This window comes from Vidua macroura, chromosome 5, assembly GCF_024509145.1.
Source record: "Vidua macroura isolate BioBank_ID:100142 chromosome 5, ASM2450914v1, whole genome shotgun sequence".
Classification (NCBI taxonomy): domain Eukaryota; kingdom Metazoa; phylum Chordata; class Aves; order Passeriformes; family Viduidae; genus Vidua; species Vidua macroura.
The window spans coordinates 7768153-7794755 of NC_071575.1; the positions used below are offsets into that span (position 1 = coordinate 7768153).

Genomic DNA, 26603 nt, shown 5'->3' on the forward strand with positions numbered 1-26603 from the left:
ACTGAGTCTGTGGGCAAAAAGATGACAGAGCAGCTTCACTTTTAGGGAAAAGCAGTCTATCAGAACTGGTGTTATAAGTTGCTGAGCTCAGAACTGGCAACTGTAGCTCAGCAAAAGCTCTTGAATCACAGCAGACAGCTCTGAAACCTCCATGTCAGTGTACTTGCAGCAGGCAAAAAAAAAAAAAAAAATCAATGAAATGCTGGCCATCATCAGGTACTCAGAATGAGACCAGTGGTGCAATTTTGAAGCTATTTAAATAAAACTTTGACTGGGAGTACTGCATGAAGTTCTGTCTGACCCCCAAACCTCAGGGAGGGAGTAGAGTTTAAGAACAGGTAGAGAGGAAGGACAACTAACATCAGCACCAAGACAGATCCATCAGCACATGAGGAGACAGTAAAAAGGCTTAGACTCTTCAGGTTTCTGTGAGGGGAACAGAAAGGAGTATCCAGGCTGGTGCAGTTACCCTAAATAGCATCTCTCAGTGACAGTCTTGAGGGCAAGATACTGGGCCAGGGAGCCCATTGCTCTAATGCACTAAGACATTTCTCAAGTTGTTTATCATGTTCCACTTACTGCATAAATGATAAATGATTGATGACTACTGGCTGGAAGTAAACATATCCAAGAATATGGGCTACTAGAGAAATTCAAATAGAAAAACTAGTTTGTACTAAGTTTTCTGGAGTAGTGCTTAGACAGTTAAATTATTTCTTAAGAGAAGCATTTTTTATTAAAAAAAATCAGTGGTTCTCTTAGTGGGCATTAATTAATTTCATCTTTCTAATTCCTAATCTTCCCATTACCCTAAATCAAGAAGAATAAAGATTTTATACCAGCTCTTTGTGTTAACAGATCACAGATCAGTTGCTTATATCACCCACTAGAAAATGAATGAAAACACATTAACAGTTGTGGGAAAAATTTTTAAGGAGAATGTCTCCTAGGACCTTTATCAGCTGATTTTGTTATTCTTTCTAATTATTCTTTATTTTGGTAAATTCTTTTAACCAAGCTTTTTTTGGTGTTTCATCAAAGCCCTTATTCCTGTCCAGATTGAGAGGACATTGCCTCATGCTGTACCAGGAGAGGTTCAGGTGGAAATCAGGAAGATTTTCTTCACTGAAAAGGTGGCCAGGCATTGGAAGGGGCTACCCAAGGATGTGGTGGAGTCACCGATTTATAAGTGTTCAAAACCCACCAGTATGTGGCACTGTGCTCTGGTTCATTTAACAAGGTGGTGATCAGTCAAAGCTTGGACTTGGTGATCTTAGAGGTCTTTTCCAAACTAAATGATTCATACTGAACTGTCTAAAAAAGCCTGTTTCTTACTCATCCCCATATAACTCCAGTTAAATACCACAGGATTTCTGAAAGAAATGGAAACAACGTTGGGAAGCTGAAAAGATAAAAGAAAAAAGGTGTATGGAAAAAAATCAGTTCTTATAAGGCTGACTGTTACAGAAAGCAGCAATTCCATTCCTGGCAGAAAATGCACTCCTGCAGAAATTAATATTGGACTCTCATGAAATCAAAGTCTTTAAAAAACCACAAAGAAACAGAAGTAACAGCACCTCTGACAGATTCTGTGAACAGCTCCCAAGTCTGCCACAGGATGAAGGGAAGCCAGCACTGGAAGGGGCAGTGTGGTTCCTACTTACTCTACTAAATCGAAGAGCTTCTGGGGCTCGGCTGGGGGTGGGTAGATGATCTCCTCAATGCATTTCCGGATGCAGTTTGCATAGGCAGTGGAGATGTGGATGAAGGCCTCGAGGTTCCGCATCTGCCGGGCCAGCTCGAGGAGCCGCTGCGTGCCCATCACGTTCAGCTGCAGGGCATGTCTAAGGAACACAGGGGGAACAAGCAAAAGGCTTTTCAGTGGGAAGAACGTATAAAGGCTGAGCTTTATCCAAGCCTCTTCATGGAAAGGGAAGTCAGGGAGAGCAGAGGGCACGGTGGAGCAAAAAGTGTCACTGAAATGCAAATGTGAAACCAGCTTTTAAAGCAATGCTGTTGGATTTGCTGTTCTGGACACTGAATGTCTCTCAAATATTTTTACTTAATTTGAAGGGTCACAAGTAAGATTTCACTAACATCTCTAAATGTGACATGTTGGCCACCCTTCCCTGGAACATGTGTTTCTAGGCACGGTGGTTCCTATGGTACACATTCAGTGCTCTCTGGAGGGACCACTGCTAAACCAGAAGAACGCACAGTTTCAGAAAGCAGGAAAGGGTCATTAGGCCCAGAAAAACAGATTCACAGCATCACAGAATGGCCTGGCTTGGAAGGGACCTTAAAGATTGTCCAGTCCCACTCCCTTGCCATGGGCAGGGACACCTTCCACTATCCCAGGCTGCTCAGAGCCCCATCCAACCTGGCCTTGAACACTTCCAGGGATGGGGCAGCCACAGCTTCTCTGGGCAACCTGTGCCAGGGCCTCAGGACCCTTAAAGTAAGAGATTTCCTCCTAATATCTAATCTAAACCTACTCTCATTCGGTTTGAAGCTACTCATAATCAAAGAAGACCATTAGAGATAACAGCTTAAGTTCCCAAGGAATGGAGATGAGAGGTGATAAGCATAAGAGAAAGAATGTCCTGGTTAGCAAGGCTGACCTTCAAGCACTCAGCATAGCTAGAAATTGTCCTAGAGACAATCTGCAACACATCTCAACCAGCAGACTCTGTTGCATGGTTTGTACTGGAACAGAGACACGTTCCTTCACAGAAGGGACTTAGGAATATGCAATCTGCTCAGCCCAGGAGTAGAAGCTTTCAAAGACATGTACTATGTTAGGAATTATGCCATCAAGCACAGTGTACACTAAAAAAACTTAATTATGTTGAAGAGAAAATGTAAATAGTCCAAAGGAATGAAAACATCAACTGAAGTGTATAATCAATATTTGGATCACTGTGTCTAAAGCTAGAGATACCTTTCTTTTTACATGCTGCTATTAAAGTGAAGCATTTTCTGTAGATTTCTATTTTCTCCTGCCCTTCTAGCAGGATGAATACTTCTACCTGAGCTACCCTTCAGACAAAACTTACTTTTCCATGCACATTTCTGTTTGACTGCATCCCTCCTGAGAAGCAATGAACAGAACTGTGCTCATAATACAGGCCTAGCATGGATTTCTGCTGAGTTGCTCAGAGTTCCTTTAGCCATCAAAGGGAATATCATCTAACCCTGGCAGTTTGTTGATTGCTTTGTCATTCTTTATTTTTTTTCTATTTCTATTAAACCACCATCTATTAATATTTCAATATTACACAATTTCTGAGATTTCTGCCCTCAAGAGTTCCATCTGGAGAATTCCCTAAATGTACTGCATGTTGATGTCAATAATTAATTTAGTATCTCCACTGCTGCTTCTCCAGTGTCTTCACAGCAATGCTTTTGCCCCCTTCCTTATCTATTTGCTTTACATATTCCGTTGTAATCTTGGAGCTTCTGCCACATTGAAAAAATAATTTTATTTGTGTTATCATCAAGTTGCTGCTCAAAATTCTTAACTAAGCAGCAATATTGTGCTTTCACATTTAACTTGCTAAAACTTTTACCCATCTATTTTATTATTCAGTCAGGAAAAATTTTGAGTTGAAGAACTTCTCATATTTTGCCTTCTAATCATCATTTTCCTTGTTCTGTTAGAGAGATTTTGACAGATCACATACAATCAATCTTTAGTTTCTCCACTGCCTGTAAGCTGATGACCTTTTAAACTTTTAGCTTCTTTCTGGCTATCCTCTATATTAAAAATGTGGTTTCCCTTTGATGTTTCATGCCACTGAGACTTATTTTTAAAGTGGGTTCATTTGTGCATTGATTTAAGAACATTTGTGGCTACTTACATATTGGCTCAAGATCACATCAAGAGCTGCTTTCTTTCTGGTGTTTCTCTAATTAGTTGTTCTAAAAAGCAAATATTTATGGTGGACATAGTGGATATCTCTTTAGCCTATGAGCAAATAAAGATTGATATTACGAATTGTGTTTTCTACTATGACAGCTTTAGTGCTTTTTCAAAAGACTATAGGATCTGGCAATGCAGATCATCCACCTCGGTTTGTTGAAACGGATAATCTGCACAGAAGCATTTACACATCTAATCTTGTTTCAGTGGCTCATTTCTGCTGGTATTTCTAAATGGAAAAGCCTGCCTGGACAGGCACTCCCAAGGGAACTCCTTCAGAAACCGAGCACTTATTGCAAACAGTTAATTACAGCAAGAGCTGGGTGTTTTAAAGGTTGTGATGGGCTGTTTTCTCAAACCACAGCTAATTTTCCTCTCCAGTTACTCAGTGACAAAGAAAGGCCATTAACAACACCAGCTTTAGAGACCACACAACAGTTTCACTTCAAGCTCTCTGCAGCTCTGCCAAAACATCTCCCTGATGACCTAAACCACACTTTTCCCCACCCCAGTTTTAGGTCATACTTAACTCCCTTACAGTATTACAACCCAATCCTGCACTTCTTCCTTCTGTTCCCGTGGGACTGTGCCAAGACAGTTCCCTTTTGACACACACACACAGAGACACACACACACACGGCATTTTCAGAGCACACCACCCCTTCCATGTTCAGCACAGAACCATGGGGAGCATGAGGAACATGGAAGGGGGAATCAGCACTGCAGCCATGGAAGGGATGCTCTGGGCAGTGCCATGGTGCACCCTGACCCCGCTCAGGAAACACAGAAAAGCAGGACGTACTTGAGGGGCTCGTCAAAGCGAACTGTGGCTGCACAGTGGAAGACAACATTGACCCGGGTCAGAAGCTCCTCCTCATCTTCAGCACTGATGGCCAGCTTGGGCTGAGTGAGCTCAGCATTAATAGGCTTAATCTTCTCGTGGAAATTAGGGCAATCTTCTCGGACCCTGTCAAAGACCTTGAAGCACAAACAGAGAAAGATCAGGTACCGAATTAGGCTGCTGAGATCGCTTTGATTAGCAGCCAGTCTGATTACATCAATCAATGCAACTGGCACAAAAGAGAATTCCTGTCTGGGGCCACACAGGTGAGATGATAAAATAGTCCATTCACTTGTTCCCTCCCAAGGGAGACAGAACAAAAATATAGCTCATAAAGCATTGCTCTGAGAAGATTAATGAATCTTCTCTGCCACCACTCATTTCCTCAGACAGCCACCAAAATTCCTCTGTGTCCACATCTGCAACCACTTGCTACTTGACCTCGAGGGCTGCCTGTAGGACCAAAACAGGAGCTAAAGAGCAAGAGGGCAGGGTTTGGAGTGGGAAAGCCTGTGCAGCTTTACCCAGGCTAGATGGTTCTACAAAGGATTTGCAGAGAGGAGGGAAACTGGGAGGGAAACTGTTGCTCCTCCTCCTCCTTTGCTGTTCCTTGTCTACTGCCACTCTTTGCTCATGTCAGAGGAGTCCAGTGGGGACCTGCTTTTGGGATGGAAGGATGGGGTATCCCAGTAATCCCCACTGCTGCAGCTGCTGAGTGTCACCAGCAGTTTTGCATAACTGAACATGTGTGGAGCTGGTTGGCGTCTCAAGCCATCTTCCAGCCCTTTTTTTCCTACAAGTATGATCCCTAGCTCTCTCCAAGACACATTTCTGCATAATTATATTTGAGCCATTTCAACTGAATTAATAGAAACTGTTAAGTACCAAAAGATCCTTCCCTCTTTTTTTTTTTTTTTTTTGGAGGAGGGGTGTGGAGTAAAGTGACATTGTGAAAGGTAGAAAGAATCAATAGAATAGAATGGCTGTGGGATCTGAAGAGGTATTATCTAGATTCCAAAGGATAATCACACCTCCAAGGTAACAAGTCTACTGTCAGGAACACCTAATACTGAGAGAGATTACTGAGGGATACAAAGGATGAATCACACCACCTTTGGACACCTTTAAGAGCTGTCTAGATCAGCAGTGCCAGGAAAGGCAGGGAACAGCTGAACCTGCCTTGGGGAAGGAGGACAGACCAGCTGACTCTTCAGTAGCTCTGTGTTTTTGGGCTGTTTCCCCTCTGTAGCCTACACACCAGTATCACTGAGGCGTTTGAAAATATCATTACTACTATGGCCTCTTGTTTTCTTAAGAGTTTCTTCTGCATTTCACATGCCCGGGGCTCATGTACAAGCAGAAATTGTGTGACATAAATTAAACACGCTAAGAGACACATGAAAGATGAAATTTATCCTAATAGCAGTATTTTTTTTTTGTTTGACCAAGGGATTATCATATTTCCGCTTATCTGATAAGCAAATCTAGATAAACCTTGAGGTTCTTAGGGATAAAGAGGTGATAAAAGAATCACTAGCCTTCTCCATAATGCACTGCACTCTATACTTATTTAAAATTGCCACACAGCTGCACATCCTTCATAAACATGAAACTTCAGCCCAAGTTAGGACAAGACAAAACCATTTCACTGTTCTCAGCTGCACCTGAGTGCACACATCTTTCATCAGTGTGGCTAGGCCAGAAAATAGATCTCTAGAGAGAGTTATTAATGGGCAAAGGTGTTGCTGAGAGCTGGCTGGACTGTAGGAACTGAATTCCCAGGCACCGACAGCCCTAATGTCTGCAAAAAGCTTGTTTTCTAACCAGATTCTACACTGGCTCTTCAAACATGCATCATCTCCTGAGAGATGACAGCAAACCCTAATGGGACACAAAATAGAAAGGTTTCTCAGAGAACACATGTGAGACCAAAGCTATCTTGTGGGACTCTCAGAAATATTCGTTTGCATTTGTTCTGTTGCAAAGAGAGCGCAAAATGCCATGAAATGAGAGTTATTTTCTTCTTGTTTGGCATAAATAATGCAAAGGCAGAGAAAGAATAAACCAGCCCTTTGTCAATTTCTGTCACGGCATATAAAGTAAGAGTAGTATTTCCGCAGTGCCAGCCTTGGCCAGCTAAATTCTTCCTACATCTCCTCCTGATACTCCCACTGCAGATAACATCCCCTTCGGCTTCTGTGCCTGCTGCTGCCACATGGCACTCAGCTGCTGCAGCTTTTCATCCCCTCCAATGATTCACTGCATTCCTCTGAAGGATGAAGGCAATTTCCAAATGCAAGCACACAAGTCAGCGCACTGCTTTGGAAACCTTCTGCACCACAGGAACATTCAGTACACTGTCACCATTAAATCAGATAACAGCAGCAGCTGTTTAATCGAAGTCTGCTGCTTCTTTTATGGAAGCTGAAGGGTTCAGACTTGTCAGTGCTTTACAGGGAAATGAGGGAAGATTTAAAGGCAAAATAAATGCAGCTTATTTTATACTGCTTCATGCAGTTCAAGGAGTACTTATTATAAAGATGATGCTTAGTCTGAAGGTAAATTGTAATTGCATCTCTAAATTCTGATGAACTCGCCAAGAGCATAAATGATAAATCCCCAGTAACTGTGTAAGGCCCAAGGATGTTCTTTTTAGAAGCCATATGCAAATATAAAACACAGTCAGTGCACTGGCCTGATGTACTGTTGAAATTACATGTAAAGGCTGGCCAGGTCAGCAGCACTTCTGAAGGGCTACAAGGATTGCCACAAAATCAGTGAAGAGAAAGGAAAGGCCTTTGACTTCAAGCTGTCCAACATCAATGAAACGGAGGGAAATCAGTAATAACATTACCCTGATTTCAGTGCCTTTTTGAGCATCCCCTTGCTGCTATTCCCATTTTTAACCTCAAAATAGAGGTAAGTTCAGCAGGGGCTCTGCTGCCCCTCAACAGAGGGGAGAGTTTCTTACTCTCATTTTATAATCAGGCAATTCCTATTTATAATACTAATCAAATCTCTGTGTTTTCACTATACATTGTCAAAAATGTGTAAACAGGACATCTGGAATTTCTCCCAACATTCTAGTTGAGTGTGTCTGATGGACACTTTACCTATTCCTGCCCTTCTAAGCTCTGACCTCCCTTTCCAAAGGACATCTGCAGCTCTTGGTGTTCCCTGCTCTTGCTTTGAAGCATATAATAATTCAGAGAGATTTCTGCTTACCAATCCTTCAATCAGAAATTTTTCCATGCCACAAAGACACAAAAACCTCAAAGAAAGGGCAAATTGCACATCTATGGAACAGCACAGCTGAAAAATAAAGGAGCCAGCGAGCAGTGCAAAATGCCAAAGGCTTTGCATCTTCCTCAGGAGGCACTTTCAGTGAAGCAAATACAAAGTAATGAGAAGTGCAGTGCCTAAGCCATGGTCCACTTTAAAAAAAAGAGCTTGCACAAGTTCAGTCTTGTCAAAGCCTTCTCAACGGCCTGGGTAGTCCTTTTTTTTTTTGGACAGTACTCCTGGATCTCCCTCTACCCCACTGCACTGGTGGGCAGTGGTGACTGACCCAGAAAACATCAGGTTTTTAAATGTGGCCAAGATTGGCAGCCTTTTTTCCTCAGGTGTGTTTAACAGGTGCCAGGAAATCAGGCTTCTCTAGGAGGATTTGTAATTTACATTACAACATGAACATTTCAAGGCATTACTGTATGACAGCCTTTAAAGTGCAGAAAATCCAGAGAATTTCCACAAAATGGAACTCATAAATGGCAAACCAATGAGAACATTAAGGTTGAGAGAGCTCAATTAAAAAAAAAAAAAGTACCCAAAGCTTCCACTTCTCATATAAAGAAATGGAAGGGATTGCTTAGCATGATTCAGGAGAATATAGGTAAGAATTGCTCCTTGTGAAGGAAATATATAATTTATCCTAAGAGAGACACACGTCAAGGGCAAAAATTTCTTTAAAGAAAAAGGTATTCACTGGCTGTATAGAGCAATTTTAAACCCAGGGTGTTTGAAATCCCTCTTCTGAAAAGAGCAGTGGTGTACAAATGCAGGGGAACAGCCTATATATAAATATACAAAATAACACCCCCCAGGGTATGCATCCATCCCCCAGTAATTTCAATGACAGCATCATAATTATACAAGTGATCACCACAAATTTAAATTATTGAAGGCACCAAAGTCATGCAAATAACTCTCAAAAAACACCTGATCTCTGCAGTTTAGTCCTGCTAAAAGGGTTTATCAGACTTGTGTTTGCCATTGATAAAATCCTCCAAGACATTTAAGGAAGGAAGGTACACCACTGTTTTAGAATTGCCATTGTAGCAAATTTGAGATGCAACTGGGCAGCTTCAAAGTAATTAGCCAGCAATTAATCTTTAGCCTGGTAGATTTCCAGCAATAAACACCAGGATTATTCAGTCAAGAAATGTGTGAAAATCAGATCAGGGAGCTTTAATTGGGACAGAGCCTTTTCTTCCCCCCTTTTTTGCATTCCCTGCCTCATTTCCTCTTCAGAAAATTGCTTTTAAGTACAGTTCTTCTCAAGGCAAATAAAGCATAATTCATCTCATCAGTGGGAAAGCAGGCAGCAGAGAGTTCCTCATTACAGAAAAACAAATGGCTTATGCTTCAATCCAGAGCTATTACTTTCCCCTGAGCAGTGCTAATGTAGTGGAAATACAGGACCCATCACCAACTCCTAGTAAACAAAACAGCTGATTACTTAAAAATGAAGACTACAGAAACAAAGTAAAGGACAGAAAGTTTCAATAAAGGTCAGCTAAGACTAATACGTATATCCAGCTATTTGGGATGTGGTTTTGAATAGCCAGCTCCCTTGAAAATTGGCTGCTGACCAAGCCTGCTGTTTTCTAGCAAGAATACTCGAATTACACAGCAGCGAATCTGGAACACTTTCCAAGTCAGACACTGTGGACAGGAGCATGAGGGATTTGAGAGACATGGAAAAGCTTTCCATGGTCTCTAGTGCTATCTTATATGTGGGTGGACGAGTCGTGGATAGAACAAGGAGTTTTCTGATGTTTACCACAGATGATCTTGGTGCCTCTGGGTGGAACTTTGAGATCAGCATCCGTGTTTGATGGGGAAGAATGTAAGTGCAGGGAAGGAGATCAACACTTGGAGCTTTTCCTACAGGAACCACTGAAAATGTTTCTTCCCACTCATTTCCTAGGACTGGTTTCCTTCTCACCCTTCTCCATAACTATGCTCCAATGAGGCCATGGGTCAACAGGAGTCAACTGCCAAAGCATGTCAGCAGTCCCAGCTGGAGTCAGATCCCTGTGCCCTTGCTCAGTTCCTGCTTTGCAGAATTGATTACCACTGGCTTTGAGAATCACTGTATGGACTTGGAAATATCAGTAAGTATAAAGTTATCCAGACACAGGATCTTTATCTGCTTTTCCATACCCATTGCCTTTAATCACAGATCTTCAAAGTTTCACTGCCAGATTTGCTTGGACACCCAGGAACTTCAAGAGTGTTTGTTGAATTCCTGAGGATAACCAGCCAGGACTAAGGGCTGTATCAAACACAGACTCCTACTTTTTGGAGATGTTGTTAGAAATTACCAAGAAAGACTTGGGAAGATATTTAAAGAAATTACCAAAATCTACTTTCTAATTTGAGAGCATATTGTCTGTCACACAGACACAGAGGAGGCAGCACTGTATAAAACACAGTGCTGGGATGCAATTCCAAATTTTGCTTCAAGGATAAAACATCTGAGCCATTCAGCTCCTAGACAAATCTTAAGATGCAGTCTTCTGAACTTGGGTCCCTCTAGAGAGCTCCTCCAAAGGAATGGCAGCCTAGGGTGGGTGTCTTGCACTTCCTCACCCTGCTCTTTTCTGAGGCAGAAAGCACAGACCGTCACCATTAAGAGAACTGGGGTAATGTGGGCACTAAAGTGCACCTTAATTACAAGGGTAAAGGGAGCTAAAAATCCTTCCATGTCACACACAGCAGAAGCTGAACAAATAAAGAAAAATGCATCAAATATTTAAAGCTACTCAAATAAAAGACAGAAATTCTTCAAACATTGCAATGAGAGGGCACTCAAGTGTAGAGAGCTGAACACCTGGGAAATGAGTACAGTAGAATAGTAATTCACTCTTCTAGAATGAACTGTGCTAGAAGATTACCAGAAAAAAGAACAAGTCACTGGTCACAAGTGAGGAGTTAGCCTGGAATTAGGGCTTTTCCCAACAGATATCCTACCTGTGGCCATGATGTCTTGGAAGGTAAGAAAGCTTTCTGGCATGAGTGCAAGCCACTTCCTGCCAGCTGGTCTCAGTGACTGAAATTCATGCTAAGAATATTGAATTTATGGATGCATCAAACAGTACAATCAATTAAAGATGGAAGTTTTGCAGGAGGTTCCTGGAATGCGTTGATGAGAACTTCCTTCTCTAGGTGATAGAGGAGCCAATGAGGAGAGGTGCTGTGTTGGACCTTGTTCTCAGCAACCTCTTGTTCTCATCAGATGGGATTTTCTTGGAAATTCCTCCCTGTGAGGGTGGTGAGGCTCTGGCACAGGTTGGACAGAGCTTGCAGCAAGCTGGTACAGTGGAAGGTCCATGGCACGGAGTGGAACTGGATGATTTTTATGGTCCCTTCCAACCGAAACCATTCAATGATTTTATGATTTACCTAGGACAATTTCTCATTTCAGCATTTTTCTTCTGTGCTCGCATCTGACACAAATATTTTGGCCTTCTTATGTCATCCCACATATATTTTGTTATCTTCATCATGACAACATCATTTTTTGAGGGGTGCTTAAAAGAAAAGCCCTCAGTTTGGGTACCCCAGCCTGTTAAATACCTGTCTTTTTTCCTTCCTATCCCTTAAGTTGGACCATATTCCCACAGTCAGGCTACAGGCAGCACACACAGTGAGAAAACAAATGGGAAAATCCCTGAGAGATTATCAGAAGCTAATGCAATTTAGAAGACTGATAGGAAGAGCAGGGACACTACTAGAAGTGAGGGTGCTTGTGAACAAGAGACCAACCCAGTGAAGAAGAAAACAGTTGATGCTCTAAGAAAACATCTAAGAAAGGATGTCTTAATCATTGTAAACTGATTTTCTGTAGTGTCACTATTCCAAGCAAGCAAGGAAGTAAGACAGTTACAAGTCATCCTTGATTTCCATCCAAGGAAGCTTCAGCTTAGGGAAATTAAAACTTCTTTAAGAAGATAGAACCATCTGTCCAAATAGAGCCAGCTACTTACAGCACAGTCCGGCTCTGCAAGTACCCCTGCTACTGGAGACAAACTGTAACCAATGCCTCTGATAATGGCCAGTTCTCAGAAGAATCCATAGAAACATTTTGGATATAGTTGCAGAAGCCCCTCTAGAATCAGAGCTCAAACCTTTTCTCTGAATCCAACCTCTTTGGATGTTATTCAAAATATGGACTTATTTTTAACAATGCTTGGCTCAATTAGTTCTGCCTATAAAGAACATTCTTAAAATTCACTAATTCCTGGCCATGGGTAAAAAAACAAAACAAAACAAAGTTATTTAAAAAACCAATTCCACTGAATTTTGTCAAATTATTTGGATGTAATGAAAAGACAGAGTTGTCCCAGGAAGTCTGTAGCAGCCTTTTGGCATGCAGACTCCCTTTTCCAGTCACTTGGGTCTCATCAAGCAGGAGGTGTTGTCTTGTTTCACAACAAAGATACCTGTTGTCAGGAGGGCCATTTCCCGTCAGCCTGCGATAGTAACACGTCTGCCAGGAGCAGATGTCGCTCATTTCCCCGTACAAAGATCAGAGCGTTGCCACAGATGGCTCAGCTACACCCTCTGAAGTGTTTCTGCTTCTCCTGCCATTGCAGTTGCACCCCCCTAGAATGTTCTGACAGGCCTGATGGTAAAAGACAAGTCAGATGATGTTTCACACACCTGGCAAGACTGCTCCTCTTTAAGTCAGGGAAAGACAAGTTTTGTCTGCAGTCAGGTAGGACTTTTATCTGTGTTTTGTTGGTTTTTTTGGTGTGTTTTTTTCTGGTTTTTTGTTTGTTTTTTTTTTTTTTTTTTTTTTTTAACAAGCAAGAAATCTAATTATTTTAGTATGGAAAGAAACACACACACATTTTAAACAGGATTCAGAAAGCCATACCAAGTGTCCTTCAGCCAGGCTCAGGTTTTAGCTTGCTTTGGTACCTCAGAGACTACTGAAGGGTAATCAAGAAGCCGAACTTCTCATCTCTGGCACTCTACTAATTCTTCCAGCTAAAGCCAGAATATTAAGGCTTTCTGAGCACAGGATTTGTGGCTCGAGACATCTTTCGCACTTACATGCATTTTTCAATACATCTATCAAGAGAAAAGTTACTTTTCTCTGCAAGTATATTTTCAACTCATACTGCTTCCAAGGGAGATCAAAGAGGATAATCCATGTAAGCTGAACTGGAATTCATGCTTGCTGCCTTTAGCTTCCAGCTCTAGGTTGCACTTACTAATTTTATGTTACACAGTCCATACAAGGCAGAAAAGTGAATACTTGGGCTAATTATGCTTCAGGTGTAACAAATCACTTGGCCATGTGTCACCAGAAAGAGCAATGTTTCCAACCAGGTTAAACTGTGCAGGGCCAGGAGTTGGATTTGATGATCTTGTGAGCCCTTTCCAACTTGGGGAATTCTATGATTCTATGAACAACAAAAAGCTGTTTGTACACAAAAGCCTCCCCATCTGTCTGAGCAGGGATTACCAGTAATGAGCCTGTGTCCTTGGCTGTGGTCCCACGAGGTTATAAATTCTTTTAATGCTTTAATCTACTAGTGAAAAAAAATGTGGCAAAAAGAGTGGAGGAGAAACAAACAGAACATACCCCAACCAACCATCCTGAGGTACTGAAATGCACCTCTCAGCCCACACAAGTAAAAAATACACAATGTTTGCAAATGCTACTTGCATGAGGCTATCCTATATATCCTAACTATGTATTTAAATGAGGGAAGTACAGGTCACTTCTCCACCTGTCCTGCTACCATCAGTAGAGGCAGCCTATTGGTTTTCCAGATTCCCAGGGGAAAAAAACCATCCCAGTACTTAAAGATCTGCCCCAAACTACATGGTTGTAAAGTTAGGATCTCTAGAGCATACAGTACAGCTACCACAGTGTGATAAGGTGTATGCAGAAGGTCCTGATGGAGCACCAAGAAATGCTTCTCCTGAGAATGAGGAAAGCCATTACAACAGCTCAAGGACAACAAGCTGCAGGAGCACAAAAACAGAGTGTGACAAATGGGCTACTCTGGTGCTGTGTTATGCAGGCTATGCACAAGAGGAGAAACTTCTTGTGTTTAATTAGAAGTGGGTAGAAGAGTCAAGAATAAAATAAAATTGTCTTAGTGAGTGAATATGGTAAACAATATGATGCCAGCACAAACTGGATGCTGGCAGGGGAGTTTTGTGGTGCAAAGTCTTCAAAGTCACCTGTACCCAGGCAACCATGTAAGTAAAACTATAGAAATCAAGACTGCCTGAAGAACAGCACTGAAAACAATCCACCAAACTGGAGTACGAATACAGCAGCAATGGGACCAACTGGGAGAAAAAGTAACTGGTGACAGATTGTCTGTTTGAGAGGATTTCGGATAGAGAAAGTGATGTGCAAACGTGGTCCAAAATCCAAGCATCCAAAAATAGAAAATAGGAAGATATAAAGATATAAAAAAGGAGGACATGATTTTTGGTGGGTTGTTTTTTTTTGTTTTTGTTTTTGTTTTTTTGTTTTTGTTTTGGGGTTGTTTTGTTTTTTTTTTTTTGGTTGTTGTTGTTGTTGTTTTTTTTTGTTTTCTTCTGGAGTGTGGACACCTACAAATGGTGATGAATTCAACCCACAGTGATGTCAAAAAGACCCCTACTGGATAACCTGCTGGAGTTGTCATCATGTCTTCATCTGAAAGGAGCTGGTGTGAGACAGTGGAGAAAGGAGGAGTAGAGTTGAAGTGGTTAAGGAGATAGAGTTATAACTCAGCAGGAGCTCAATGTGATTCATAATAATTGAAATTATAATTAGTAGCTTTATAGTTGTGTGTGCTTTTAGATTAGGTATCATTTAATTGCTGTATTGGTCTCTTCACAGTGTATTGCTTAATTTAGCATCATCATGATCTCTTAATTCAGGTTATGTCTCAAACCTGGACCTCGAAGGGCAGAGCCAGGCTCATAAGGTAACCTATAGCCCATAAGGTAACCTGCTTTGGCTCACCAGCCTGAAAGACCAGCTCTATCCTTCAATCAACAGGGACAGCCTTCATCCCACCTCCAGATGGATGCTCAGCCTCACACCCAGCCAGTCTCAGTCTCCATCCTCCCACCAAATCACACCTGCAATTCCAAAGCACTCGTAACAGAATGAGAAAACACTAATCTCAGTGTTCTCAGATTTTCTGTGCTCAGCTCATGACATTTCTGCTTCTCACACTTGTACAGGAAAATGACAAGCCCACTAGTGTGTTTTGATTGAAGAGAGATTCTGGAATTGTTTTGTGGTGTCATCCCTGTCAGCCTGAGGGAACCATGACAGCACAAACACATCTTCACTGCTGAAGTCATAATTGTGATGGGAGGACTCTCATACTCCACTGGGCCTCCACCTTCCTCTGCGCTTTTCTTTTGCAGAACCCATTTTTGGCGTTGCCATACCACTGAATCTCCACCTCTCTGGGACCCTTTGTACCACCCACAAGTCAGGATCTCCTGAGCAGCTGTATGGGTGCCCAAGCAAGAAAGGAGAAATACTGCTGTGCTGCAGCTGCAGAAAATGACCTCTGAAGTGGCACGTGCCCCAGTGGTGAATGTGTATTTTGTATTCTCCAGCAGTATCCGAGTCAATGGCCAAGTATCTCACAAACAGATTGCTCTAACTGCACAGATATGCTGCTTTTAGACTCTTTTTCACAGCAAAAAGGTTTTAGCTCACCAGGTCAGCAGAATTATGACAAAAGGACAAGGAACATCCTAGTCCATGCCATTTTCCTTATGTGAAACATTTTATAGCAACTCACCCCTTTCAAATGAAAGGCATTCAGTTTTGGCATCTTCTCTCCAGGGATAATAGCACAGCTATTATCTCCCCATCATTTGCCCAATTCATCACTCAGAGCATTTCAATTTTGTCTAATTCAGAGAGAGTAAAAATGTACTAAACCAAGAATATCTTCTTCCTTTTTACACTGGAAGAGATGACTCTCCAAAACACTGTGCTTCCTTCCCTCCCACATGCCTAAAAGCATCTCTTGAAAAGGTTCAATTTATGTAATAATATCTGATCATCACTCTCTGAACCAAGAAAAATAAAACAACGCTGGAGCTATCTGTCTCCTATAGGGTATGAAGATCAGTGGTGTGCCACCATAAAAACAGCAGCTCAGGAGATCATCTCCAAGATTAAAGCCCGATTCCAGAAGGATGCCAAGCTATATTCAGCATTGCAGCCATGGAAATCTGCATTTGCTTGCATGTTGCTCAAAAGACCTTGCCAGTTTAGGTATGATTTTACCAGGACAGATTCAATTTCTGAAACATTATTGCTGGATGTTTTGTACTTAAGGATAGCCCTTAGCCCTGCAGTTTAATATCCGTTATTGTAGCTAAGAATGGTTTACAGCATTTAGAGTAATTTATTTTAAAAATGGACATTTTTACTGTAATGCCAAAGGGAAGGAGAATTTAAGTCTCAGACTGCTTAGCACTGCTTCTATAAAACCAAGTGAAATTCTGCCTTGTCTGCTACATTTTTAGCAGCAGAGTATCCTGGACTACTGGTTAACATAAGAGGTTGAGAATTCCCTACTACACTGCAGTCAGCCCTAAAAAAGTTTGCCATAGATATTGACTTCTAAATAATCTCCTCTGAGCTAACAGACCTAAAATTGCATTTCAATCAATGTAGCAACCAAAGAAGTCCTGAAAAAATACTGCCATATAAGAAAGGGCCACTCCATTGAACTACTTTAAGATGTCATGCTGGTAAAATTGAGATGCTAACTCCCAGCTGGTGGGATTGTTAAACACCCTGAAAATGAAACATCAGCATATCAAATGGCTGACAAGGAGCTCTTAAGAGATTACTCACGACTGAGCAGTAGCCCACAGTCCTGGGTACTTCTTTTGAAGAGGAAAACCTGTTTCATGGGGAGAGACTTTAATCCACACTCTCAGACATTGTTCAGTATTGGTCAGGAAAGTCATTATCTGCACCAATAATTAAACCATGACCTTTAAGGGATAAGTGTGTTTTTATCAACATTAGTGGACTTAAATGAGCTTAAGGGAAGAATTTGTCCAACTGTACATATTGGTGGGTCTTCCATCCTTGATGGTTTCCATCTGAAAGCAGACAGACACAAATGTGTGGATGCAAAGTTTCTCCTAGTGCAGAATTATTTGTTTTCATTCTGAGTTTTGAGTGTCTGGTTTTCTGGACTCTTGTGCTTAATCATAAATACATTAGCCTTTGAAAAAGAAACAGCTTAGAGAATCCCTTCCATAAGAGAGCTATTAAAAAGCAATTTCTTTACCAGGGAGAAATACCGCTGTCAAGCGTACAACAGACAACCTTCCTTCATCGTTCATTTTTGCACTTGTATTATGGTTATTTTTCCTATTTCTGCTCATCAGCAAATCAGCTTGATAGATTAATTCTTTTTTGAGAGTCGGTCTTAGTCACTGGAGTCTGTTCACCAAGAACCATCTGTTCCCCAAGATCTCCCTCCCACACACCATGGCAGAATTACGCCTACAACCAGTTTCTTCTATTAGGAAAGAAATGACTGTAACAAGCTGGGTGACATGAGTCCCCAGGGAGACAACACACGAACTCGTAACTGTGTTCATTATAATTATAAAGCAATACCCATTGCTCAAGGACTGACTCTGGAAGATAAGTGAACCCGTGAAATCCATTTCCTCCCACTCTCTTGCTAAAATACCAAAAGGTCAAGACCTGTCCAAGAAGTGGGAATGGGGAAAGACTGGATGATGTCATGGCCACCCTTCTTCCCCTTCCACAGCCGGGGCCCCAATTTCATGGAGTGTGTTTAAATGGGAGTTAGGGGTGATGCTCCTCAAATTCCTTCCTCTGCCTCCAACCTTTTCACAATCATGCAGAAGTCTCCTAATCTTTCTGACTCCAACTCATCCCATCTACCTTACCTAAGTGACTGGGAGAGTTTAATCAGATTAAACTGAATGAGCTAACAGATCTATTATGAAGGGATCACCTCACATCAAATCCATGACATCTGCCAAGCAACAGCAATGAAGTGGAAGCCCCATCCCAAGTGCAGGACACAGACATGCAGAAGCTGGACTGTAGCCTGTGCCAGGCATTCCAAGACCAGGATCAAGTGCACCCCTGGGTAGCTGTCACCTTCGCTTCTGTCACTCAAATTGCCAAATTGCAGTGGAGGAGAGAGTGAGTAAATGGATGCCTTACCTTCCACAGAAAATACTCTCTCCTGGGAAGAACTGAGAAAGGCAATTGCTGTTTTCAGGTTAAAGACAGCACTTCTCTTCCCTCTCACCTATACAACATTTTCCCTTAGTCCCTAAAGTGACCTGCTGAACCAACTCCCTCGAGGTGTGCTGTTGGCCTCAGAGAAAATCTCATCTCTTTTAACAAAACATTAATCTGTTCAGAAGAGAAATGTCATTCCTTGCCACTTCCTCTTTTCAGTGCTGCAGCCCTGAAGTCCTGGCAACTTCCCAGTTCATGGGCTCAGCTGTGCCTTTGGAGCTGGAATCCATCTAGCCTTGCTGGCAGAACAAAAATTAACGAAAAGAAGGGAAAAGGACCGGTGACTTAATTAAATGCAGCTCCTGTCAGAGGACGGGAGCACAAAAGCAGGTGTAGCCAGAGAAATTATCCAGGGGCACAAGAACTATCACACAGGAGCAAAGCAAAGATGTATTTGATTTGAGCCACCATCTGACAAGAGCTATAAAAAATGTTTCAAAGAAAAATGTAATTCAACAAATTACATCCTCCCAGTCAGGTCTTATTGTGGTTTACAGAAGGAAGGGAGTGGTTTAAGTGTTTAATTTACAACATTATCTTTATATATATATTAAAATATGTACTTTTAGCCATACAAATGTTTAGTACAGCCTAAAGCCTCATTTCATTGACTAAACATCATACATAATTAATTTAAAAATCTAGCTATTATTTAGTAAAATACTCTTTCCTTCTTCAGCACTGAATTACTTTCACTGAACATTGCCTTTCCTGGACACTGGCTTATCTTACTTCGGGTTTATTTATTTTTAGCACAGATATCTCTCACCACTCTGGTTTCATGTTCTGCTGATTCCTCTGATGCCAGGGATTTGAACATCTATTAGTACCTGAACAATCTGCAGACAAGCACAGAAAGCTGACTGCTTTCCTAGAGAGCACCTGCATTCCAAGGAACTCACTGCTTCCATGGGTGCACACAGAAAGCAAACTGAAAAAGGATGGTCTCAAAGTTCTATCAAGTGACCAGGGAATGACACTGATTAAATGTCCCTCAACCTCCAGATTAGATATTAGGCAGAAGAGAGAGAAGGGTAGCTAAAGGTCTCCAGACATGTATTTTGGATTTCAAATAGTTTTTTTTTTTATCAAATATTCCATTAATACCTATGACATAATCTTCTTCATCAGTAAGTTCTTTATAAAGAAGAGCCACATAATTTTTCACAGGAAGAAAGAGACACATAGATTTGAAGTCACTTACCCAAGGCCACACAAGTGGAAGGAGACCCTAGCTATTTTAAAGACCTTTAGGAGGCAATATGCTTTCCTTAACCAAATGCTTCTCTCCTGAGAGCTGCCTTTTGAGGGTCAAATTAACACCAAAATTTTGGCACTAACTCAAAGCCTGATCTATGCTTAAAAAAAAAAAAAAAAGAGCAGCACGTGTTTAGGCTTGGGAATATTATCTCTCTGTAACTGGATAATAAATTTTGTTTAAGAAAGGCAAGATTCATTGGGGTGAATAGTAGAAAATTTGGGTAACAGACTTGAATGCCAGCCCCAGAGAGTACCTACCAGCCCTGGGAAAAGATGAAGTTAACTGGAGATTGCCTCTTGCCGCCAAGCAGGCTGGGAACATCACTCTTTCCAGCTCCAAGCTTACTAAGAAAGGATACAAATAACTGCTTTGCTCTTCATGCCTTTCCTACCCACCATAAATTGCTTTTGATCTGTTCTAATCAGGGGCTAACATTTATCTGGAGTAAACTGCCCAGTCGCAGCAATCCTGATGTGTCCATGGAGTTAACATGGATAAGAAACACAGAAATTGCCATTTGATGATCAGGGGCTTTCATCTGAACCAAAGGAAAGCAGTAAAACCTGTCCTCAGAGGACACATCTGAGAGGGACTAAGGAGTGGGTGACGCGTGACTAAAGCAGACACTGGTAAATGGAAAAAATTCATGGATAGCGACTAAGGTAGAAAATCAAAATAATCTTCTCTGCAAGGCACAGATGAGCACAGAGGAAGCTGTATCAACTCTTGTTTGATGCAGCACAGACCCCAAATCAGTGCTGAAATGGTACATGAAAAACACAGACAGAAAGAGTCACAGATCTCAAAAGCACCTATTCCAGAGCTTCTCATAGAGTCCATTTTGTGCAGATGGAGGGGTAACACACAACTGGATGAAGTTAAACATGTAATACTGCTATAAACAGCAGCAGGGAGCGATGCCTCGGGATTGCTGGTGCTTGTTTTTCCATGTCTGCTTCTGCAGGAGGTTAATTTTTATCACAGACATAAGCACGGCTTTAGTTTAGCCACATCTTTGGGCCTCTAGCACAAAAAATGTTTGGTCTTACAATAGTTTCTCAGTCATCCCCTGCTCTTATTCCAAATAAACAATCCATCACATTCTCTAAAATCTGGATCCTCCCAGGAAAATCAACATTACATTTAATTTTGACAAATTACATACCAGTGCATTTCTTCTGCAACTGATTCTATCCAGCACAACGGGTAATTTCACAGCATGTATTTTTTGTGTAAAAGTTGGGACTTCTACATGAATTATTTGCTTTCTCCTACTCTTACTAGAGAAATGTTCACCTTTCAATCAAAACCAACCTACAGATCCACAGGAGCACAGAAACATATCCCATGTGCACCTACTTCAGGTTATGCCCTGCTATTTAAAATACACAATGGCACACATGGAGAGTTAATATCACATACAACTGGCTTCTCAGTTAAATGGAAAATTTAACATGAGAGAATATGGTTTTCAGCCCAGTTTCCTAGGAAACATTTCCATCTACTATTGGTGGAGGCTACAGGTTGACTGTCAAGCCCATGATTTCCTTTGTTCCCAGTCCATCCGTTTGATTTCTTTTATCATTTGGTCTTCCCTACTGAAATACATCAATTTCAGGGGGAAAAGTTCCTAAATACATGCAAAATAACCAGTATTTCCCAAACAGCCTCCCTGAAAGAGAGACACAAAGTGATTAAAGAAGAATAAATGAAATGAAGTTACTTGAATTAATTTAAAACGTGATATCCAGATTTGTATATGTTGAGTCTGCACAATGTTGGTAAATATCTGCTAGAGATAATCTACAATTTTACTATTTATCCCTAACAAACAGATGGGCTTCCACACTACCATTTACAAGAGTATAAACACATTCTGAAAACAAAAATGAAACAAGGAAGAATTTAGGAATATGTGCACTGGTTTTTAACCAAATGTGCCGTTACTTAGATGAGATTTTATAACCCTTTAGAACACCTGCATTTTCTAAAATTAAAGCATTACAGACAACAAGGACTGCAGAAAATCTGTCCTGAATGACACTTCTCTTTGAAAACAAGAGACAAAACACACTGGAGTATGTACAGGAGAGAAAACAGGTTCCAGCCCCAGAGACAGGCACTGACCTGGCACAGTGCCTTAGTCTGGAACCTTCCTGGCTTTATTTCTCACCAAAAAAAGTGATTGCTCCAAAGAAAGAGAAAACAGCTGGGTATTTTCAAGCATGCAGAAATTAATGAAATTATGCAGACTCAAAGATATATCACTGCTTCTGTTGTCACTTACATTTCTGCTCGCTCTTTCTTTGTGTCTTGGCAGGGAAAAATATGGACAACTGTGGTGGTTCCCTTCTTCTTCCCTGGTGGAAGGAGATTGGATCCTTCCCTTCTTCCCAGGACATTCACATGAGCTCAGACTGCAGTATTTTTGCAGCTCCTCTACCTGTTCCAAACCCACTGTAGTGGGAGGCAGCTGGCATAGCTCTTTTTAAGGATACTATTAATAGCATCCTTCAGACACCAGAGAGAATTCCTAGGAGCTATTCCATTTATGCCTATGGAATGCCCAATCTCCTTCCTCAGCTGTTTCAGTCAAAAAAAATGGGCATACAAGCAGGTACTGCTCTTGTGGAGGTTTTTTGTTTAACAGACAACATTTCCAGTGTCTCTCCATCGTACTTTAAGGACTCCTTCAGCTCATGAAGCCAGTAATGATTAAGGCAATCAGGAGCAGAGATTAAAGACTGTGCTTTATGTTAATAAATGGGTGATGACCCAGGCCTAATAACTTCAAAACTGGAGCAAGACCTGCCCTGCTTGTGTAGAAAGTACAAACACCAATGCTGCTACAAGTTGAACCTGCCCTTATGAAATGGCCTCCTTGATTCCCACAGAGCAACACTTACTCCATGAATTTTCCCTTTAGATGTCCGTAATTTAGGATTACATGGATAAAGGTGAAACTTTTCCAATCATGTCATTGAAACAGGAATGCCAGAACACCGTAAGGGCTCACCTTTGCCTCCTGAGCTAAACTACCTGAAGATATTACATCATTATGAAAAAACTGTGGGTAGCACAAGAGCAGTATAATTTTTTGGTACTAATCAACACTGAAATTGTTGGAGAAATAAAAAGCTGTCATTTCACTTAAAGCCTGCGGCAAATTTTGCCTAGTTGATAGTGAACATCACAAAGGTTAATTAACTGTATGCATTTCCGTTCTTAGCACGACACACCTTCTATCCAAGGATGTGAATATATTTGCAGTGTACCTCAGGACATGGAGTATGTCCATCAACGTATTCCACTGTTTATTTATGGTTAATATTTTACAGCAATAAACATTATATATGTTCCTATTGGATTAGGTAACAATCTGAGGCCAATACCTTCCCTTTTGAGGCTCCCCATAAAATGATAACCTTTGAAACACATCAGCTGCCTGATGTAAAAACTGAGAATTGTCTCCATCAAACAACTCAATAACTGATCCATATCTTTATGACTACAACTTCTCATTATGGAGATACAGATACCACCTAAACCACTTCAGTAAGACACAAGCAGATGTGGGGTTAGCTCAGCATATCAACACACTGATATGAAGAAGTTCTGTTGGGAAGTCTTCCCAGCTGGACAAGTCCCAAACCACAGACTATTTTGCTGGTTGGTATCCAAGGGCTCTGTGGCTAATATTCCTGCAGTGTACTTCAGCTATGAACTGGAAGAGAAGCACAGAGAAAACACAAGAAAAGAAGAATAAATAGTTAATCCTATCTGGGGAAAGGGCAGGCACTCAGGAACAAGAGGCTTGTATTATGCTGAGAGGCAGCAAAGATATACAGAGGGGTAGGGAATAAAGAACTTTGCTTCCTAAAAGGAGATGACCTTTAAGATCACCTGGTTTAGTGAAAGGCATCTCAGCATGGCAGAGGGCTGGAATGAGATGAGCTTGAAGGTCCCTTCGAACCCAAACCATCCCATGATGCGAAGATGGGACTGAGCAGATCATGGTTCAAGGATCTGCAGATCATTTAACAGATATGAGCAGCAGAGCTGCACACTGGATTTGGGGCAGAGCTGACTTGGAAAAGATGCAGCTAGAATTGCCTCAGATTGAGTGATGTTCTGATGAAAACCTTCCCTGGAGATTTCTGGGGTTAGTGGAAGGTGGGGAAATGGGTTGCTAGGCCCCAAGGCAGCAAATCTTGTCTGTCAGAAAGAAATGGAAGAAGTGATAGGAGAAGGGCAGACAGAATGATCATCCAAGCTTCAAAAGGAAGGGCTGAAGGGCAGAATTTTGGAAGGATGACAAAATGATTCACTGCTTCCATGCCCTATGGAAGCTCAAGGTCTCCATGCTGCTAAGAATGGTTACTGTCCTCTCACTCAATGCACTGGGCACATAAAAAATCTGACAGGGAAGAATCTAATTACCATTCCCTAAAGGCTCAGAGACTCTCCATTGATAAAACTCCATCAAAATCATACAGGCACAACATTAACAATTCTGAATTGCAGCAAACTTGATTTATTCTGCATTCCTTTCCTGTTCAGGCTGCAGTGCAGAATCCTGATGCCCTTTGGACATCCCAGCCCATTGCCTTTGATCAGTTTATATTTCTGCCCACCATGAAACAGAAACAAGCAAAATCAGTACTCAGGATTTGTGGAGACAATAATTTTTTAAAGGATCAGGTTTAATGGGTTAAAAATATTACAATGAGACTCATATCTACATGCCACAATGTATTTTTAGCACATATAAGCCTTCACATACAAGAATTTCCCCCCCTCTGAAATTCCATGCCTTGATCTCTTGTGCATCCTTTCTTAATGTAAATCCTTTAAATAGATTAGATTTAAAGAACTACTTATTTGATGCTAGGAAGAGATGCTAAAGCAATATTTTGGCAGGTGTTTATGAAGTGATTAAAATCTCCTATTTATTCTACACAGATATAAAAATAGATGGCCATTTATTTTGCTAAGTGATATGAAATGGTAAGGACTAGAACTTTAAATTGGTGGAAAGACAGAAATCAGAACCTGATGGTCCTTTCTTCATCAGACAAAGCAAGAGCCCCATGCAGAGAAAATCCCATCCTTGAGGAACCTGTATGGTGACAACATGAAGGACATGGATGAATCAAAAAGGATGGAGAAGAAGAAGAGAGTCTTATCTCTCGGTCTTTTGAGCAAGCCTGTATTTCCCCTGCTTATCTTTCTGGATCACTCCCAGTGATGTTATACCTCCCACTCCAAATTCTTATCTACAATACAGCTTTCCTCTGCAGGCTATTTGTATGTTTCACCACACTTATTATGACATTAATAGTTTAATGGACATTTATTTCTTCTTCTCTGCCCTTTCTGTAAAATAAACCAAACAAAACTCCAAACAAACGAACACATACCCCTTAAAACAAACCAACCAAACAAAAAACCCCAAACCTATGTCAGCTTTTCTAGTACCTTAACACCAATAAAATAGCAAACCCTATTTTCACAGGGGAAACCCTTGGGTGTCTCAGAGAAGGCACGTCCTGGGTTTAGGCCTTACCTCTCAAAAAGATGCATCACTTTCCCGACACCACATGTGGAGAGAATGTGACATGGGAAGTAGTCAAGTGACAATGACATTTTACAAGAAGAAGTTACAAGCCTCACCTCCATGTTCTTAGAAACTTGGGTAACTTGGATAGTGTACCTGGAAAGCTGAGCTGCACCTTGGGCATGAAGTTTGGTAGAGAAACCAGCTGCCAAGAGCATATTTGAACAAGCAGTCACATGAATGGGCTCTCAAACACATCTCTGGCAGCACAATGTGGAATTTTCTGGCTGTGTTAGAACTTCTACCCACAGCAGGGGAATAGATTTCACAGCTTAGTATTCTAGCTAGGGAAGATGAACCCTGCTCTTACAGGTCTTTGGATTAAAAGAAATCAGGACTCATGAGACACAAGCTCCTTGCTTGCTTTCTGCTGATACAGGTCAAATAAACCTTGCTCCAGGAAAATGCCTAAGTAGGTATTTTATTTAAACACATTTGTTGAAATGGGAACTCACTGCAGATTTTGTATGTGCTTCTGACACACTGCATCTGTAAGCTGCACATCTGGTTTATCCCACATTAAAAGAGGGAAAACAATTTTCATTTTTTTTTTTTGATAGAAGGGGTAACTGATTAATCTAGATATTTAAACAGTTGTCCTGAAGGAAGAATATGAGATTTTCATGTATTTCATATCTTCTCAAGTCCTTCTTCAGCTTTCTCATGGGCCTCCTTTAGGCACAGGAAGGGCTATGTCCTTCCTAACCTGCTCCCTGGGTGGTTGAAATCCCCCATGAGGACCAGGGACTGTGAACATGAATATTAAATGCTGCAAATTGCACTGCCTCTGTTTTAATCCCTTTGCTGTCAGCCACTCACTTGCTTCACTATCATCAAGTGCTGTAATTCCTGTGACTTAAAACACCCCACCAGGACATGCTGAAGCAGCTGGAAGAACTTATCTCACTAAGGTTTGTTCAGGGAGTGACCTCTGGAACACAAAACTTCCTTGTAATGAACACTGCCCAGCAGAGGCAGAACAGTAAAAGCCAAAGGACATATAAAAAGACTAGGAAACCTACCAGCACTCAGGAGCTCAGAAATCCAGATCCTGTTTCCCTTCTCTAGCTTCCTAAGTTAGATATCACTTCACAGCACTGCCAGTTACCAGCAGAGCCTGTGGCATAAAGAATGCACTACAACCTGGGAGATTTTTTCCTTTTTTACAGTACTAAACAGGATAAGTTCCCAGACAAACCCTTAGGGAATTCTGCTTGTAAGTGACCTCCAGGCAAAGCATGAACCATTAAACCCTTGCAGTCTGAATATCCAGCCAAGTCTCTTTTCCCCCACCTTGACTGTACCATCCTTATCTGCGTGTTGGCAATCTGATGGAGACAATGCTGAAAGCTTTGCCATTGACAAGGTAAATGATGCCCATGGCTT

General features: G+C 41.3%; 1 protein-coding gene across 5 annotated transcripts in view; it reads right to left on the reverse strand.

The window, feature by feature from the left end:
• The window catches only part of LOC128807399 (fatty acyl-CoA reductase 1-like), a 121598-nt gene that overhangs the window by 24129 nt on the left and 70866 nt on the right, over positions 1 to 26603 (reverse strand). For all 5 annotated transcript variants that reach the window (XM_053977783.1, XM_053977785.1, XM_053977786.1 and 2 more), the window contains exons 3-4: positions 4725 to 4900; positions 1665 to 1844 (exon numbers count right to left, since the gene is read on the reverse strand). In XM_053977783.1, the coding sequence (XP_053833758.1) occupies positions 1665 to 1844; positions 4725 to 4900 (356 nt within the window). The remainder of the gene's footprint in view (positions 1 to 1664; positions 1845 to 4724; positions 4901 to 26603) is intronic.